At 41.5% G+C, this 19,899-nt stretch overlaps 1 protein-coding gene across 1 annotated transcript in view; it reads right to left on the reverse strand.

Annotated features, from left to right (window-relative positions):
- LOC124133874 (rhodopsin-like) overlaps positions 1 to 14,669 on the reverse strand; it is a 41,729-nt gene extending 27,060 nt beyond the window's left edge. The window contains exon 1 of the mRNA XM_046498463.2: positions 14,233 to 14,669. Within this exon, the coding sequence (XP_046354419.1) occupies positions 14,233 to 14,453 (221 nt within the window). The 5' untranslated portion in view covers positions 14,454 to 14,669. The remainder of the gene's footprint in view (positions 1 to 14,232) is intronic.
- Positions 14,670 to 19,899: the final 5,230 nt, after the last annotated feature.

A 19,899-nucleotide genomic window follows, 5' to 3' on the forward strand; every position in this document is an offset into this window, starting at 1 on the left:
GTCATTACAGTTAGTTTGTTGATTTAAAAGATTAACTATTGGCCAATACTTTTTTGCATGTTTTAAAATGGCATTACAACCAGGGAATTGGAACGTTTGTTCTGATACAAACCCATTGGCAATGGCATTATAACCAAGAAATACTAGTATTGCACCACGGCTATCCGTTTTAAGAAAATTATGGCATTAGAACAAGGGTGGCATTCAAACAAGGTTGGCATTAAAACCGGGGAGGCCTGTATTGTGAAAGCTCAATTCAATTGACAAGAGAATTGTTAGGTCGCGATGGTTGTACCTCTAGTTGATTATAAAGCTTAAATTCACCTTTCACACAAATATATCCAATGTTAGCTTCAATGATAATTCATATCTCTTATATGGGGGCGGTCGGGTAGCCTGGTGGTTAAAGCGTTAGCTCGTCACGCCGAAGACCCGCGTTCGATTCCCGACTTGGGTACAGTGTGTAAAGCACATTTCTGGTTCCCCCGCCGTGATATTGCTGGAATATTGTTAAAAGCGGCGTCAAACCATACTCACTCACTCACTCACTCACTCACTCACTCACTCATATCTCTTATTCTTATGCCCAGGGTATACATCTTACTTACTTACTTACTTGCTTGCTTGCTTGCTTGCTTGCTTGCATACTTACTTACTTACTTACTTACTTACTTACTTACTTACTTACTTACTTACTTACTTACTTACTTACTTACTTACTTACTTACTTACTTACTTACTTACTTACTTACTTACTTAAGATGAGTCGGGTAGGTTGTTGTATTTCCTGACAGACATGTACAAGTATATATGAGATTGAGATCTTCATGTGACCAGTGTCAAGAAACTAATCACATGTATATAAAACGCCAACTCCTGAAATAACAAGTCTCCAGTATCCGCCAAGAGATTCCTTTAGATGTAAAAGGCAAAATATCGGTGGACATTATTCATTAGTGGAACTTTGATGTATGTGATTAATCAGACACGGAGAGGAGAGTGTTTATCTAAGAGATAAACCAAGTAGCAATGGTGGCCTCGGGTTTCAAGTTCCACGTGATATGCAATCGGATGGATGCCACAAATACCTGAATGTCTGAAGATTGACTCTAGGACGGTGGCCGGAATAAATACATTATAGTCATGGTCATTGCACGTTTCATGTAATACTATTCAAATATTTACATGTGGTGTGATATCACTGCCTACCCCAAGAAAGTTGTCACACCGTATTTGTCGACATGTGTGCGTCTAAAAGAAATGGAGTCATGGCCATAGCGACTATTATCACAGCCAGATGCTAATACCTATCTCTATTATTTTGTTATTAATATGAAAACACCTGTTTACATATTTATTATTTGTTACCTAAACTATATGTTTCAAAGTATAAACTATATGTTTCCAAGTATTAATTGACTACCTAAACCATAAGTTTTCAAGTATTAATTGACTACCTAAACCATAAGTTTCCAAGTATTAATTGATTACCTGAACTATATGTTGAAAGTATTGATTGACCACCTAAACTATATGTTGCCAAGTATTGACTGACCACCTAAACTATATGTTGCCATGTATTAATTTACTACCTAAACTATATGTTTCCAAGTATAAAATGCTTACTTTAACTATCTGTTTCCAAGTATTAATTAACCACCTAAACTACATGTTTCCAAGTATTAATTGACTACCTAAACTACATGTTTCCAAGTATTAATAGACTACCTAAACTATAAGTTTCAAAGTATTAATTGACTACCTAATCTATATGTTTCCCAGTATTAATTGACTACCTAAACTATATGTTGCCAAGTATTAATTGACTACCTAAACTATAAGTTTCACAGAATTAATTGACTACCTAATCTATATGTATCCAAGTATTAATTGACTACCATAAGCTAAAGGTTTCAAAGTATAAATTGACAACCTAAACTACATGTTTCCAAGTATTAATTGACCACCTAAACTCCAATGCCACATACAATTATATGGAAGGGAGTTGCCCATGCCGAAAAACTCAAAACACGTAGGCTTTGAGCTAAATTACAACTTCAATTCTTTGGAGAGCACAATAAATGCTTGCTTAAAAGAGCAACCTTCCACGATGATGCTTATTAAGTCTGGCTGTCACTCTAAAGGTCTTAATCCACTCACGAGTGCAAATCTAATTCGTTCTGTCAGCCTTCCCCGGGCACTCTTTGGCTGTGAACTTTGGACCAACTTATCCAAAGGTGAACAAATCTCACCTGAAAGATCGCAACGCTTCTGTCTCAAGATGTGCCAAGGCCTGCCTAGAAGAACAAGGACTGACATCTGTAATACACTAATAGGGTCACCGGTGGCATTCTTTGGAATCTCATATCAACACAAGGAAATTGTTCTTTCTTGGAAACCTGTGCAACAACCCGAACCATTTTCTAGCCAGACAGCTCTTATTAACTCGTCTCTTCGCTTTTAAGAAAACTGTTCTATGAATGCACATGGCTTCATCTCGGATTTATGGAACGTTCTGGAGAAGTATCTGCCTCTACCATTCTTACGTGCTTTCATGGTTAGTGATACACTTCCCATGCAAAGTTCCCGAAGAAAAGTGTAAAGATATCCATGCATGACAGCGAAGAGAAGGAATGGAATACCCGAGTATCTCTAGTTCACGACCTTAAACATTACAGGAAAATGCATTCCACCAGAAAGCCTCACCCAGCCTGGTTCATAGCAAAAGCCCACCCAAACATTATGAAACAGTGTGCGTTCATTGTTCATTTATGTGCTCTCTGGAGACCTGGCAATGTTCAAGGAAGTTGCTTCCTCTGTGGTCTACACCACGATTACCCTCTAACACGCGCCCTGTGTCAGTGTGAGACTTTAAGCATGTATCGAGACATGCTGTGGTGTGACATCATCACCATTGGTGCTGCGGAACTCAGTGTCCATCTCCAAGATACATCCGACACTGATCTTGTCTGCAGTATCCTGTCCTGTCAGCCTCCTGTTTCCATGTCCAATGAGGATCAAGAACTGTTCTAAATATCTGTGATAACCAGACTCTATGATATGTGCAACTTCTAAAGTGACTCTCAATCCTTGTAAAATCTCTCCTCCCTGTTAACTTATAACATGTTTTGTACTCTCCTATGGCGGAATAAAAGCATATATATGCTTCCAAGTCTTAATTGACTACCTAAACTAGACAGATGATCTAACGAAGTGTGATGACTGCGATCTACCGACTTGTTGTGATTGCAGAGTAAGGAATACAATACCTTGCAAATACCGTACTGGCCAGCTAAACCCGTAATGGGCCTCTGGTGCTTTCTATATGACGCGCGCCGATTTGAGCATATTACTGACAGTCGATTGATAATGTATTAAACATTTATTGCCAAAGGCTATGTTATATTTTTATACTAAAACTGAATAACGACACGCGGCAGGTTTAGTTATTCCAAAGTACTAAATAACTAAGCAGGTATCAGACAACCTGCGCTCATACACTTGAAGACATTTGAATGAGTTACTGGACAGACTTATTGTGGTTGTTTATACACAGACATTGAATACTAGTAGTCAATCCACTACAGGCTGGTTTCTAGTTATTCCAAAAACGAACCTGCTGCTGACGTCAGGCTTCTCTGTTCCTATAACAGACATACACTCTGCACATGTGGCATACTGCGCAACGAGCAGTCACGACTTGAGACTGTTACCACTTGACCACTGTCTTGATACACACATACGCCACTGTCAGGTCCAGATGGGTCAATCAAAAATTGTGATTTGATCTTGATAAATAGTCGACATTGACATGTGCATCAATTATCGACACCACGAGGCACGTAGATTTAGATATAGGCCTATGTTTATACAATGAAGAATGTATACCTGTATAGGCCAAAGCACTGGTATGAAAATGTGTATGAAACGACCGAAACATGTTTTATACTTTCAAACAAAAAACAAATTAGGTCAATGTTTAATTTTGTGCTTCAGACTAGACAATGATCATGTCACTAAGGATATTTAGTGTTATTTTCATTTTATTTAATTTGTTTTTCAGAAACATCCTTGTGATAAGTAAGGATGAGATATATGGACGAATAACTTCTTCATTATTACAATTAGTAGCGACGTTTCGGTGTAGGTTCCAACACTTGCTTGATAATGGTGTCAGAGTGAGTGAGTGAGTGAGGTTTTACGCCGCTTTTAGCAATATTCCAGCAATATCACGGCGGGGGACACCAGAAATGGGCTTCACACATTGTACCCATGTCGGGAATCGAACCCGGGTCTTCGGCGTGACGAGCTAACGCTTTAACCACTAGGCTACCCGACCGCCCCGATAATGGTGTCAGAACCTACACCGAAACGTCGCTACTAATTGTAATAATGAAGTTGTTCATCCATACATAGTATCCTTATTTGATACTCCAACTTCTAAATGCATATCAAAGAAGTTAACACTTGCACACAATACCAATGTCAAGTACACGGTTGTTGGGCCCGTGAAGATCCGGGGTAGAATAGGTCTTCAGCAACCCATGCTTGCCGTAAAAACCCATGCTTGCAGAAAGAATATTCCTATTCACGCTAAATAATTAATAATAACTGTCATATTTAGTCTAACAGATTGTCGTATGGTACAGCTAGGCTTAGCTCTCGGCAGGATGCAGAAGCCAGCCATTAACAGCCATTAACAGACACAAAGACATTTACCAATAGCAACCCAGCGTGTACACTCCTGACCTGTCACCCTATCATTAACCACAAATTGCCATCTTGCTTATTTTCTTGACTGTTATGTTGTTAGCACAGTCTGCCCTTTGTTATAACAGCAAGCCCTATCACGACATGTTAATGGTATAAACGCTTTTGTTAACCCCATTGGCTTCAACGTAAGATTGCTGTCTTTGTACATTACTCCAACCTCGTGTAAATATACCAGCATTAATGTTTTAACTAAATACGCAATATTAACTTAATACGCTTACTCAGTATTCAACCCGTGAAGATCCGTGGTAGAATAGGTCTTCAGGAACCCATGCTTGCCGTAAAAGGCGACTATGCTTGTCGTAAAAGGCGACTAACGGGATAGGGTGGTCAGGCTCGCTGACTTGGTTGAAGCATGTCATCGATCCCAATTGCGTGTATCGATGCTCATGATATCAATCACTGGATTGTCCGTTCTAGACTTGTTTATTTGCAGACCGCCGTCATATAGCTGAAATATTGTTGAGTGCGGGGTAAAACAACAAACAAACAGATAATACTCTTGATATCTTATACATAAATTATCATCATTACCCACTGCATCTGGTGATATTGATACACACTTCATATGATGATATCTATCCATTCATCACAACAGTGATATCTATCATACATTATTTGGGTGTTCAAACCAGAGTTCCCAAGTGCTCATCATAGAATTTGCTCACATGAACTGCGGTTTTCATCAGCTGATACAACACTTGTCCTTACTCACTACACTGGCGTCACTTGCCCTTTTCATATACCATACCATACCATACCATACCATACCATACCATACCATACCATACCATACCATACCATACCATACCATACCATACCATACCATACCATACCATACCATACCATACTGATGATGCATATATGTATTAGTCGTCCTTGGAAATAATCCACTACCCGCCCTTGTCAAATACTGTACTATACTGAGAATATATTATACACAAATACAATATATCAAATATCAAATACACATAATATTCATGCCATGGTCACAAAATCATGGAGTTTTACATTGCATGTGTCTTGTACGGCATATTCTTTCTTCAATGCTAGCATTGTATCGTCTACACTGTGACAACTTGGCAAGCTCGTGTTGACATCAAACATTGACATCAAACACACGGCTGCGGCTCGGAGCGGGAGTAATTAGTAGCATCATCACCTCCAGGAACAACGGTATAACAAGAACAGTGAGACCAACGACTGCGTCCCAGCTGACTAATGACTTCGGCAGGGAAGATCAGATAGTCACTAAGGCACCTACTCTTGTTGTTACCTCGAATAATAATTTGTCTAAATATTGCAATCATGTCAACTATCAACAGTTTTAACTGGAATTAAATGCTGAATGTGCGTAATCTGAAAACGCTACTCAGTATATCTCACGTATGCAATTACTATAAAAAAAATAAAATTCTAAAAAAAAAATTGAAAGTTTAAAACTCTTCGGCAAGCCTCAGAGCGTGAACCTTATATCAAATCGTGTGGACATATTTCATATAAATATGAGATTCTCTATGACCAAAATTTGACAGATGTCATGTCGTCAAGTTTGTCAACAAATTCCAGACCAAACAAACAAACAAACAAACAAACAAACAAAACCAGATCTGGAAACACTTGAAGGAAGACGATTATGGGAAATTATCGATCTGACATTGCATGTAAAAACAATTTTTGTTTTAATTTCGTATTTTTCTTCATTTCAACCGAACACGAAAACGTAAAGACAATTTCTGACCATACCCAATAAGCACGACTGCAACTTAATGAGTCCTGGTATGTCAATGGTGAAGCTTAAGATGTAGTTGTTGCAGAAGAAATATTCCTATTCACGCTAAATAATTAATAATTACTGTCATATTTAGTCTAACAGATTGTCGTATTGTACAGCTAGGCTTAGCTCTCGGCAGGATGCAGAAGCCAGCCATTAACAGCCATTAACAGACACAAAGACATCTACCAGTAGCAACCCAGCGTGTACACTCCTGACCTGTCACCCTTTATTAACCGCAAATGGCCATCTTGCTTATCTCCTTGTTATGTTGTTAGCACAGTCTGCCCTTTGTTATAACAGCAAGCCCTATCACGACATGTTAATGGTATATACGCTTTTGTTAATCCCAATGGCTTCAACGTAAGACTGCTATCTTTGTACATTACTCCAACCTCGTGTAAATATACCAGCATCTATGTTTTAACTAAATACGCAATATTAACTCAGTATGCTTACTCAGTATTCAACCCGTGAAGATCCGGGGTAGAATAGGTCTTCAGAAACCCATGCTTGCCGTAAAAGGCGACTATGCTTACCGTAAGAGGCGACTAACGGGATAGGGTGGTCAGGCTCGCTGACTTGGTTGATGCATATCATCGTAGTCCAATTGCGTGGATTGATGCTCATGATATCAATGACTGGATTGTCTGGTCCAGACTTGATTGTTACAGACCGCCGTCATATAGCTGGAATATTGCTGAGTGCGGCGTAAAACAACAAACAAACAAACAATACTCAAGGGACAAGAAGTAGCCCTGAAATGTTAAAAAGAAGCTTTTATCAATGAAAGTGTCATGACTTCATAGTCTTCCAACGTCTAAGTGCCTATCAGATACTTAAAATCCACAAAGCTGTTATCTGTTGGTGACGCATTTGCCACCAGTCACACAAATCAAATCAATCTACCTGTAAAAAGCTGTAATTGCCATTTCTGATAACATTTGTTTTGCTGTGGACCAACGTCGCAGGAAACTGTTTTAACCCAATGTAGGTGTTCTCGTGGGCATTTCAACCAAGGCCGCCGACGTAACGAGTGGACGCTTTAACAGGCAACAGGTCGACTAGTGGTTGTGTGAGTGAGAAGGGATCAGCAATAGTCCAACCTTATCGGGGGACACCAGGAACTTGCGTTTTCGACGTGACGAGACAACGCTTTAACCACCACGCTTACCATCGCCCCCGGTGTTCTGGAAACGCCCACGTGATCTATTATATAGACGTCCCGTTAACATTTATCAATAAAAAGTAATGGCAGTAAAAAGCTGCAATTCTGCTGATGCTTCGTTCAGCAAACAGCCTGTCAACCAGTCCCACTGCCTGATCGATATAACACAGGACAGACACACTTAATTGTTGCTATCCCATGTTTAGGCTAGCCTACATACCCTGATGTATTAATCGTATCACGCGTCATCTACCGTGGAACGGTATTAACAAAAACGATTCGATTGTTTACCAATCCATTTTCATATTTTTGTAAAAATAAATATTGTCAGAATCATCTGAATATGTTTATTTAAAATAATATTTATTTTCTTGACACGCGTTTTTCTAAAAAAAACACACACTATTGTTACATATCCACAAACCAATTACCCCATCTAACAAATTCATTGAACTATGGACAGCAGTCCATATTTCACAAATATTAGCTCTGCACCAATGAAAGGTACTTAATATAAATGTATAAAACCGAAAGTCATTTTACTTTTAACAGTTTCATGTCACTGACAATCAGAAATCAATTAGTTCATATTTTTATTAAAAGTAAATTTACCAAATATATATGCGTGTTATGAGCGTAATACTAAGGAAAGAATACATACAAAACGTATGCCCCACATTTACTATTACAAATTTACGATAACAAACAACTAAAAAACACATGCCTGTTCCATAATCCTTGAACCATCGCATGATATTGGTAACTGACACCTAACAATTACCTTCCCAGTAGGGCAGTAATGCTGTTTATGCTCCTGCTCCAGTGTGTGTGGTACAGGTGTGATTCACGGGTGTTGCCACGCAGTGTTAGGCTCATCTGGTTACAGAGCACGTGTGGCAGTATTCGTATTTCAGTCACAATAAAGAATGAAAAATATTCCAGTAAAATGAAAGCGACACATTTGCGGACATACACTGACGAATCACTGTATAAGATACAGCGACGCCATAAGACGTGATGTAAACAGGCAGTCGTGATCTCCTCTAGTAGTGACATAATTATTATGCAGCTATAAAAGTTTTGCGTCACGAAAGATTATCTGTTATGAAGCTGTACCATCAAAGAACGGCGTCATGAACGTTTATGTTATGTAGCTGTTCCGTCAGAGAACGGCGTCATGAAAGCTTATGTTATGTAGCTGTACCAGAGAGCGGCTTCAAGAAAGTTTATGTTATGTAGCTGTATCGTCAGAGAGCGGCGTCATGAAAGTTTATGTTATGTATCTGTTCCGTCAGAGAACGGCGTCATGAAAGCTTATGTTATGTAGCTGTACCGTTAGAGAGCGGCGTCATGAAGGTTTATGTTATGTAGCTGTACCGTCAGAGAGTGGCGTCATGACAGTTTATGTTATGTTGCTGTACCTTCAGAGAGTGGCGTCATGAAAGTACGTGTGTTATGTATCTGTATCATCAAAGAGCGGCGTTATGAAAGTACGTGTGTTATGTAGCTGTACCAGAGAGCGGCGTCATGGATGTTTATGTTATGTAGCTGTATCGTTAGATAGTGGCGTCATGAAAGTTGGTGTATTATATAGCTGTACCATCAGCGAGCGGCGTCATGAAAATTTATGTTATGTAGCTGTACCAGAGAACGGCGTCATGAAAGTTTATGTTATGTATCTGTTCCGTCAGAGAACGGCGTCATGAAAGTTTATGTTATGTAGCTGTACCGTTAGAGAGCGGCGTCATGAACGTTTATGTTACGTGGCTATACCGTCAGATAGCGGCGTCATGAAAGTTTATGTTATGTAGCTGTACCGTCAGAGAGCGGCGTCATGACAGTTTATGTTATGTTGCTGTACCTTCAGAGAGTGGCGTCATGAAAGTACGTGTGTTATGTATCTGTATCATCAAAGAGCGGCGTTATGAAAGTACGTGTGTTATGTAGCTGTACCAGAGAGCGGCGTCATGGATGTTTATGTTATGTAGCTGTATCGTTAGATAGTGGCGTCATGAAAGTTGGTGTATTATATAGCTGTACCATCAGCGAGCGGCGTCATGAAAATTTATGTTATGTAGCTGTACCAGAGAACGGCGTCATGAAAGTTTATGTTATGTATCTGTTCCGTCAGAGAACGGCGTCATGAACGTTTATGTTACGTGGCTATACAGTCAGAGAGCGGCGTCATGAAAGTTTATGTTATGTAGCTGTACCGTCAGAGAGCGGCGTCATGACAGTTTATGTTATGTTGCTGTACCTTCAGAGAGCGGCGTCATGAAAGTACGTGTGTTATGTATCTTAATCATCAGAGAGCGGCGTTATGAAAGTACTTTTGTTATGTAGCTGTACCGTCAGAGAGTGGCGTCATGAAAGTACGTGTGTTATGTATCTGTATCATCAGAGAGCGGCGTTATGAAAGTACGTGTGTTGTGTAGCTGTACCAGAGAGCGGTGTCATGAAAGTTTATGTTATGTAGCTGTACCGTCAGAGAACGGCGTCATGAAAGTTTATGTTATGTAGCTGTTCCGTCAGAGAACGGCGTCATGAAAGCTTATGTTATGTAGCTGTACCATCAGAGAGCGGCGTCATGAAAGTTTATGTTATGTAGCTGTACAGTCAGAGAGCGGCGTCATGAAAGTTTATGTTATGTATCTGTACCGTCAGAGAACGGCGTCATGGAAGTTTATGTTATGGAGCTGTATCGTAAGATAGTGGCGTCATGAAAGTTGGTATCTTATGTAGCAGTACCATTAGCGAGCGGCCTCACAAAAGTTTATGTTATGTAACTGTATCGTTAGATAGTGGCGTCATGAAAGTTTATGTTATGTAGCTGTACCATCAGAGAGCGGCGTCATGAAAGTAGGTGTTTTATGTAGCTGTACCATCAGCGAGCGGCGTCATGAAAGTTGATGTTATGTAGCTGTACCATCAGAGAGCGGCGTCGTGAAAGTTTATGTTATGTTGCTCTACCGTCAGCGAGCGGCGTCATGAAAGTTTATGTTATGTAGCTGTACCATCAGAAAGCGGCGTCATGAAAGTTTATGTTATGTAGCTGTACCGTCAGGGCGGCTTCATGAAAGTTTGTTATGTAGCTGTACCATCAGAGAGCGGCGTCATGAAAGTTAAGTTATGTAGCTGTACCGTCAGGGCGGCGTCATGAAAGTTTATGTTATGTAGCTGTACCGTCAGAGAGCGGCGTCATGAAAGTTTATGTTATGTAGCTGTACCGTCAGAGAGCGGAGTCATGAAAGTTTATGTTATGTAGCTGTACCATCAGAGAGCGACGTCATGAAAGTTTATGTTATGTAGCTGTACAGTCAGAGAGCGGCGTCATGAAAGTTTATGTTATGTAGCTGTACCGTCAGGGCGGCTTCATGAAAGTTTGTTATGTAGCTGTACCATCAGAGAGCGGCGTCATGAAAGTTAAGTTATGTAGCTGTACCGTCAGGGCGGCGTCATGAAAGTTTATGTTATGTAGCTCTACCGTCAGAGAGCGGCGTCATGAAAGTTTATGTTATGTAGGTGTACCATCAGCGAGCGGCGTCATAACAGTTTATGTTATGTAGCTGTACCGTCAGGGCGGCGTCGTGAAAGTTTATGTTATGTAGCTGTACCATCAGAGAGCGGCGTCATGAAAGTTTATGTTATGTAGCTGTACCGTCAGGGCGGCGTCATGAAAGTTTATGTTATGTAGCTGTACCATCAGAGAGCGGCGTCATGAAAGTAGGTGTTTTATGTAGCTGTACCATCAGCGAGCGGCGTCATGAAAGTTTATGTTATGTAGCTGTACCGTCAGAGAGATGCAAGATGCATTGCAATACAGAATGTGCGTGACTTTAATGTATGACGTTAATGCGTAAATCTCACGTATGGCAGTAAGGTATGAAAGCAGTGGCTTTATATTGGACATTAGCTTATCAACACAGATGATGACTTCTTGACGACGTAATGTTGATGAAACTGTACAGGTGTAACATAGCGTAATACCAATGGATGAAGCTGACGAATAATCTGCACGCTTTCAACGGAAACACGGTTGAGTGAATTTGGTTTTGCCGCATGTTAAACTGTCTGACATAAAGTTACAGTGTCACTCAAATATGATTGCCTGTTGCTTCAGGATGAGATCAAAAGGCTTGACTCGCAATCCTCCTAATCAGGTATCGATTTTTGTCAAATCCGAGGCGTGACAAACATCAGTAATACCACTGCGTGCTTCAAATTCGGATTTTACTGGCGCCAGTGGGAGTGCCTTAAACACATCGTGTTAAAATAATACATATGTTTGGTCAAACATAAGAATAATTAACAATAGGAACGCGGTGCCCAGCAACACTATATTTTTTTTAATAAAAAGTCCGATTGGTGCAAGTGACAAACCACTTTCAGAAAACACAACAGAGTGATATGCTACGTGTCCGGGAGGGAATAAATCGCTGAATGTGATGAAGCCATCTGCTTCAATACGCATGGACATTTTACACAGTGTAACCTATGACTGTAATCTGATATTTCTCACTAATTGACACACACAGAAGCTGTACATAATGAACGTTATCAAATATGGCACGTTTCGACTAAATAATTAAGTAGTAAAGGACATTTGTCTTCAGCAAACCATTCTCCTCGAAGAGGCGACTATCCTTGTAGTAAGATGATCTGGTAGTCATTCTCGCTGACTCAATTGATGCATGTCATCGTATTCCAGCTGCGTAATCGAAGCTCATTATGTCAATCACTGGATTGTCTGGTCCAGTCTCGATTATTGACTGACCGCCGTCATACAGCTGGAATGTTGCTGAGTGCGGCGTTGAACAACAACAACAACAACAACAACAACAATAATAATGAAACATATTACACACTAGCTTGATGCGTATTGCCGTATGGTATATTAATAACATAAATGAGCTAAACAGCTCAAGGAAAACAAGGCATGCTTCTTTTGCGACAATGGGTCAGTGGAGTCGGTCTCCTTCCTCTATGAATAGTCAGCGTGATCGAATCTACCATTTTAATTGGTTCCTGTAATTCCGCTTTCAGATTTTTTTAAATCCAGGGGTATCGTGACCCATAACCAACGAAGCATGTGCCTTTCAATACACAATGCGCCTTGGAAGCGTTGATGAAGTTTCAGAAGCAACATTCTGAAAGATTATCCTAGCTTTGAAAGGAATATTATTTGTCCCCAGAATCCGGTTTAGTCGGTGGCATTTTGAAATCATATTGAAAACTATCACACACCTACACAGACCGCCTCCGTGGTCTTGTGGTAGAGCGTCCGCCCGGAGAGCGGAAGGTCCAGGGTTCGATCCCGGGCCGCGTCATACAAAAAGACGTTAAAAGATTGTACTTGTTGTTACCCTGTTTGGCGCTCGGCATTAAGGGGCTAAAACAAGGACTGGTCGGCTCGGAGTCAGTATACTGTGTCTGAGTGGGGTATTCATGTTAAACTGCGGCATGGTATCTCAGTGAGCTAGCACTATAAATCGGCATCAGTCCGGACTAGTACAAGCAGCCACACACACACATACACGTGCATGCACGTCGCTATATAAGTGCAATAATCTTGGACGCGACGTTAAACCCAATTTCACCTCACCTTCACACACCTACACACTATTCATTTACAGGGGGCACGGGTGGCCCAGTCGTCTAAGGCGCCGCAATTCGCTGTGCAGAGTTGCGTCCCTTGGGCACGCCATGCAGAAACATATAATTGTGGGTTCGAATCCCGGTTCGCCCTGATTATGTTTCTAGGATTGCCAGCACCATACCCGTGCTCGTGGGTTTCACCGAAGTGGTAAACGTCTGAGACGTGCGTCACTTCGAGCTTTGCTCCCACATTAAGCTGACACGCCGTGATATAACTGGAATAGTGTTAAAAGCGGCGTTAAACCCAACTCACTCACTCATTTACATATCCATTTAAGACAAATCAAAATATAAGTATTTCTATAGTTGTGCAATCAATAATAGCTGATGATGTTCCAGTCTTCAACATTTTGTTTGTTGGTTTGTTGTTTAACGCCGCACTCAGCACTATTCCAGCTATATGACGGCGGTCTGTAAATAATCGAGCCTGGACCAGACAATCCAGTGATTAACATCATGAGCATCGATCTACCCAATTGGGATACGATGACATGCATCAACCAAGTCAGCAAGCCTGACCACCCGATCCCGTTAGTCGCCTCTTACGGTAAGCAAAGTCGCCTTTTACGGCAAGCATGGGTTGCTGAAGACCTATTCTACCCCGGATCTTCACGGGTTGAATACTGAGTAAGCATACTGATCCCGTTAGTCGCCTCTTACGACAAGCTTGAGTTGCTTCATCATTCGCTCTGAAAGGTACATCATATTATTGGATACTTACAACACATATACTCTAGAGGAATACTTTCATCCTGTCCGTAGATCAGGGTCAATTAACATGTTTATATAGACGTGTGCGTGTGCATATGCATGCACGTGTACGGGTGCGGTTGACAGATAAATCAGACTTTATCAGACTTACCTGAGGAATAGGCAGATAACGGTGCCGTTGCCAATGATGCCAATGACGCCCATGACGGCAACACATACTCCAATGACCAGGTACACCCAGGGTGGCGTAGAATCCACACTGGACAACAACGTCGTTGTGTTGTCGGTGACGTTCTCAGAGATATTGCGCCACAGCGGGTCAGGAAAGTTTCCACACCCCATGCTAGATGCAGTGGCAACATCACTTGTCATGTCTACAAACCTACATGATTTACCTTGTCTGCACTTTCATTGTTCGCCATGTGTATGAAATCCTCTTTTCACATGAAAATCATCGGCATAACTCTTTAAGTCACACGATCCTAGTATCCGAGTTGAAGAATGAGTTGACCCCCCTGTCGCGCCCTGGATGCAACTGTACTGTGGGAGCGGTGCGGCATCAGCTGATTAAGTGACCGATCCTCGATCAATACCAGCATCCCACTCACTCGCTACCGCTTGCTCACTACTGGCGGGTTCGTTTGTCCTGAGTTACCTCCCCTTCATCTCTTTGATTCACGGGGCTCTTGTGAATAATGTGAGAGTATTTTCATTTCTGAGTGTTGATTGTGGTAATTACTATTTGTAAGGCACTACACCATCTCCCTGTGTTAAATACGTATTTCGTTATTCTGTGTTACGACTATTTGCAAATGTACATAGTTATGGGAATATTATTTTAGATTAAATAATATTCGTGGTTACTTCGAAAATGGCATTATTTGTTGATTATATATGCAATGATTTCCCAGGTATGCACGATTACTGTCGTCAGTGTTCGAAATAGACAGTGGCATCGGATGGCCCAGTCGTCTAAGGCGCCGCGAGTCGCTGTGCAGAGTTGCGTCCCTTTGGCACGCCAGAAACCTATGATTGTGGGTTCGAATCCCGGTTCGCCCCGATTATGTTTTAAGGTTTGTAAGCAACATGCCCTTGCTCGTTGGTTTCACCGAAGTGGTAAACGTCTAAGAACTGCATCACTTCGGGCTTTCCTCCCACATTAAGCTGACACGCCGTGATATGACTGGAATACTAATACTACTAAAAGCGGCGTTAAACCCAACTCACTCACTCACTCGAAATAGACATTGGCCCGTAGCCCCGAGGCCGATAGACTGGTTCTCGGGTTGATAGTTTTAAATTTCAGCAGGACCTTACGGCTTGCCGTTTATTAAAGCATTCATTTATTAAGCATTATTTAAGAAATATGATAAACATAACATTCATATGTATAAACAGTATAATAAGACCTTTCAAATGGTGTATGGCATGTAGTCGCAAAGATGTTTTACAATTTGACAATTTCCTTGATGAATGTAGGCTTCATCTATCACCACAGAGTCTGATTGACTGGTTGTGTTTTGTACTTTATATTGCAAGAGTATGTCTCCCTGCTTCAGCTAAAATGTTTGTGCCTACAGTTTTTTTCCACTGGACCTACAGTTTTCCCACTGGGCTTACAGTTTTTTTCCACTTTTGACCTACAGTTTCCCCACTGGACCTACAGTTTCCCCATTGGGCCTACAGTTTTTCCATTGGGTCTACAGTTTTTCCACTGGACCTACAGTTTTTCCACTGGGCCTACAGTTTTTTCCACTGGGCCTACAGTTTTTTCCACTGGACCTACAGTTTCCCCACTTGGCCTACAGTTATTCCACTGGGCCTACAGTTATTCCACTGGGCCTACAGTTATTCCACTGGGCCTACAGTTTTTCCACTGGGCCTACAGTTTTTTCCATTGGGTCTACAGTTTTTTTCCACTGGACCTACAGTTTTTCCACTGGACCTACAGTTTTTTTTCCACTGGGCCTACAGTTTTTTTCCATTGGGTCTACAGTTTTTCCACTGGGTCTACAGTTTTTCCACTGGACCTACAGTTTTTCCATTGGGTCTACAGTTTTTCCACTGGGCCTACAGTTTTTCCATTGGGTCTACAGTTTTTCCACTGGACCTACAGTTTTTTCCACTGGGCCTACAGTTTTTCCATTGGGTCTACAGTTTTTCCATTGGGTCTACAGTTTTTCCACTGGACCTACAGTTTTTTTCCACTGGGCCTACAGTTTTTCCACTGGGCCTACAGTTTTTCCATTGGGTCTACAGTTTTTCCACTGGACCTGCAGTTTTTTTCCACTGGGTCTACAGTTTTTCCACTGGACCTACAGTTTTTCCATTGGGTCTATAGTTTTTCCACTGGGCCTACAGTTTTTCCATTGGGTCTACAGTTTTTCCACTGGACCTACAGTTTTTTTCCACTGGGCCTACAGTTTTTCCATTGGGTCTACAGTTTTTCCATTGGGTCTACAGTTTTTCCACTGGACCTACAGTTTTTCCACTGGGCCTACAGTTTTTCCACTGGGCCTACAGTTTTTTCCACTGGACCTACAGTTTCCCCACTGGGCCTACAGTTTTTTTTGTAAATGTGCTGGCCCTTAAGGCTCTCAGTTTACTCTGCTAGTTTCAGACACTGACTGTTGGTCAAACACATTAATTGAAAGCACATTCGGAGGATAACTGTTCGTTAAATGTATTACCTGAAAGCATATCCGTGCAATTACTGTTGGTTAAATATTTATTGAGGGGACTTTCGGAAGGCAGTTGGTCAAACACATCAGTTGAGAGTGGATCCGGACGATTACTTTTAGTCAAATATATGAATCGAAGCACATCAAGACGATTACTATTGGCCAAACACATAAATTGAAAGCACATCCTGACGAATACTGTTGGTCAAACACATAAATTGAAAGCACATCCCTACGATCAGTATTGGTCAAACACATAAATTGAAAGCACATCCGGACGTTTACTGTTGGTCAAACATATAAATTGAAAGCACATCCGGACGATTACTGTTGGTCAAATACATAAATTGAAAGCACATCCCTACGATCAGTATTGGTCAAACACATAAATTGAAAGCACATCCGGACGATTACTGTTGGTCAAACACATAAATTGAAAACACATCCGGACGAATGCAGATGGACAAAAACATTAATTGAAAGTCTATCCGCACAAGGGCAGTTGGTCAAATACATTAAATGAAAGTGGATCCGGACGAATACTGTTGGTCAAACACATTAAAAGAAAACACATCAGGACGAATAATGTTGGTCAAACACATTAAATGAAGGTGGATCCGGACGATTGCAGTTGGTATTGTCAGCTAAACATACATGACGCAATACAAACTGTAAGCCTGAAATGTAGCTGGCGCAGAACGTGATGGGCATAACATTGAACTTATGCAGTCCATATGGTCCTCGAGGGAGACTTGCCAATATCTGAAAATAGTGGCACTGTACCACTCAGCATTCCAAAAACTATCCAAAGCACTATCTATCCTCGGAATTGGATAGATTTATCCGCGACAGCCTTCATTCACAAAACGAACAGCAATACAACCACTTATAGCCAAGTATGTCAAGCCTAACATAAACATCCTTGGAACTATGTACACTTCCTCGTTTGCCCGAGTCGGAATCCCCTTTGTCTTAAACAAAAGAAGCTGTGCCCCTCATGGTTTATTCTCCCTGCAGTTGTACGATAAACAACTCCCGCTCGTCGTTTATTTCTTATATGAGATATCGACACTATGTGCAGCCTCTTTAAGGATGTTGATAAAATGTACAAGCTTTAAACATAGTTACCTTAATTCACTTAAATAATGATGGCGCTCTGAATAGAATCCGACCTCGGCAATGTCGGACAACTCCATTTTATGGACAGGTGGGTTAAGTTTGGTATTTCCCGCATATTTTCACAATCCTCACGTCGATAATCTGAATCTTTTCTCCGATTGCCAAATCGCTCTCACTTTTGGGTGCGATCGTTCGGCCACAACGTTTAGCTGCAAACCCCAGCTACATCTATCGGGAAAACTCACAAGATACCTCCCTCTCAAACAAAACGTCGTCCAATATATGATGTCATCAAGTTGCGAGCGCATATTCATTACAGAAATAACGTAATGATAGAACAGTGTTTTATTGTGAAATAGACCACCTTTCTTTTTTCATTGCTCTTTGCGATTTATCACGTAGCTTTGGTTAAAGAAAAGTATTGGGCGAGGCGTTAGGCGAAAAGTTTACACTATCTATTATCTTTATCGCACTTGTCATGTCAAAATGAAAACTTGACAACGCTTTAATGTAAACACAAACGTTAACGATGGAATATATAATGCACTAAATGTGAACGTTTAAACAAGTATTATAGCTAAAATATACTGAACCGCAAAAGAAACGTCACCCCAAGTAACATTGCATGAAAAGTTGTCATTTAAATATCTGGGTAATTTTTGTCTAAGTATCTAAAATTTCACATTACCTTGTCCGGAAAAATGAAATTTGATGATAAAAAAAACAAAGCAGAAGACAATAAAACCAAATCGCCCAAACGCATCACGACAACGGCCATGGTAACCCGATACACGTGAGTTCCGTGCAAATTGAAATGCACATGCGTTTCCCCATTTCTTGCCCTATAAATATCCACCCAGATCGGATAACATTCATTTGTTATTGAATTTCTACCACATGCCAAGATTGACAAGAAATCAGCGACACAAAGCCCTTGGACGATTGCAAGCTGGACAAATCGCCCGGCAAGTAGCCAATGCATTTCAGGTCCACGTAAAGACCATATACAGGCTCCAGCAACGGTACCAGACCCCAAACACTACAGATGACCGACCACGTAGTGGAAGGGTCACCATCCGACGTCAAGATCGTCAGATTGTGCGACAGCGTGCGTCGACGATTGACGAGCAGACACCTCCACTGTCACAGGCCACACCGAGGACCCATTCTGACACCACGTCATCGCCGGGACCGTCTTCAGTGAGCACCACAGCACCAGCATTGGCGCCACCAGCAGTGGAGAAGAGTCCTCTTCTCAGACGAGAGCCGTTACTGTATTTAAAACAGCAGATGGCAGAGAGAGAGAGAGTCTGGCGACGCCGTGGAGACAGTTATTCGGATGCTTGTGTTGTTGGGGTGGTCCGAGCATCATAGTGTGGGGTGGAATTGGTCTTGCACAGAGGGTCGACCCTGTGGTCTTCCAGGACATCGGTCCAGGGAGAGACAATGGTGTCACAGCAGCTCGGTACATTGAGTTTTGAGACCATACGCCTTACCTCATTTGGCACGTCGCCGCAAGCGCAAGCGCGAGTTTCAGCATGATGAGAGCAACAAGAGACTTCCTCAAACACAAGGGCATCAGAACCATGCAGTGGCCTGCCCTCAGTCCCGATTTAAATCCCATTGAGCACCTGTGGGACGAGATTCAAAGACGGCTGAATGACGTCGGACCAATGCCGAAAACTGCAGCTGAACTGCGTCAGGCGTTTCCTCAGAGTGTGGGCTCAAGTGCCTATGCCTATCATCCGCCTCATCCATTCCATGTATCGATGTTGCACTTCAGTCATCAATGCACATGGCGGACACACGAGATACTGACTTGTGATGCCATTTTCTCAGAGACTAGTGTTGTGTTTCACTTTACGAACATTTGACACTTTAATTTCAATCTTGATGATCAGTTTTGCCAAGTTTCATCTTTTTAATATGTCTCAAAGTATGTTTACAGTGTTTGGACAAATACGGTTCCTCATATATCTATCCATGGTGACGTTTCCTCTACGGTTCAATATAGATAG

Source organism: Haliotis rufescens, unplaced genomic scaffold (assembly GCF_023055435.1).
Source record: "Haliotis rufescens isolate VD_foot unplaced genomic scaffold, xgHalRufe1.0.p SCAF_20, whole genome shotgun sequence".
Classification (NCBI taxonomy): domain Eukaryota; kingdom Metazoa; phylum Mollusca; class Gastropoda; order Lepetellida; family Haliotidae; genus Haliotis; species Haliotis rufescens.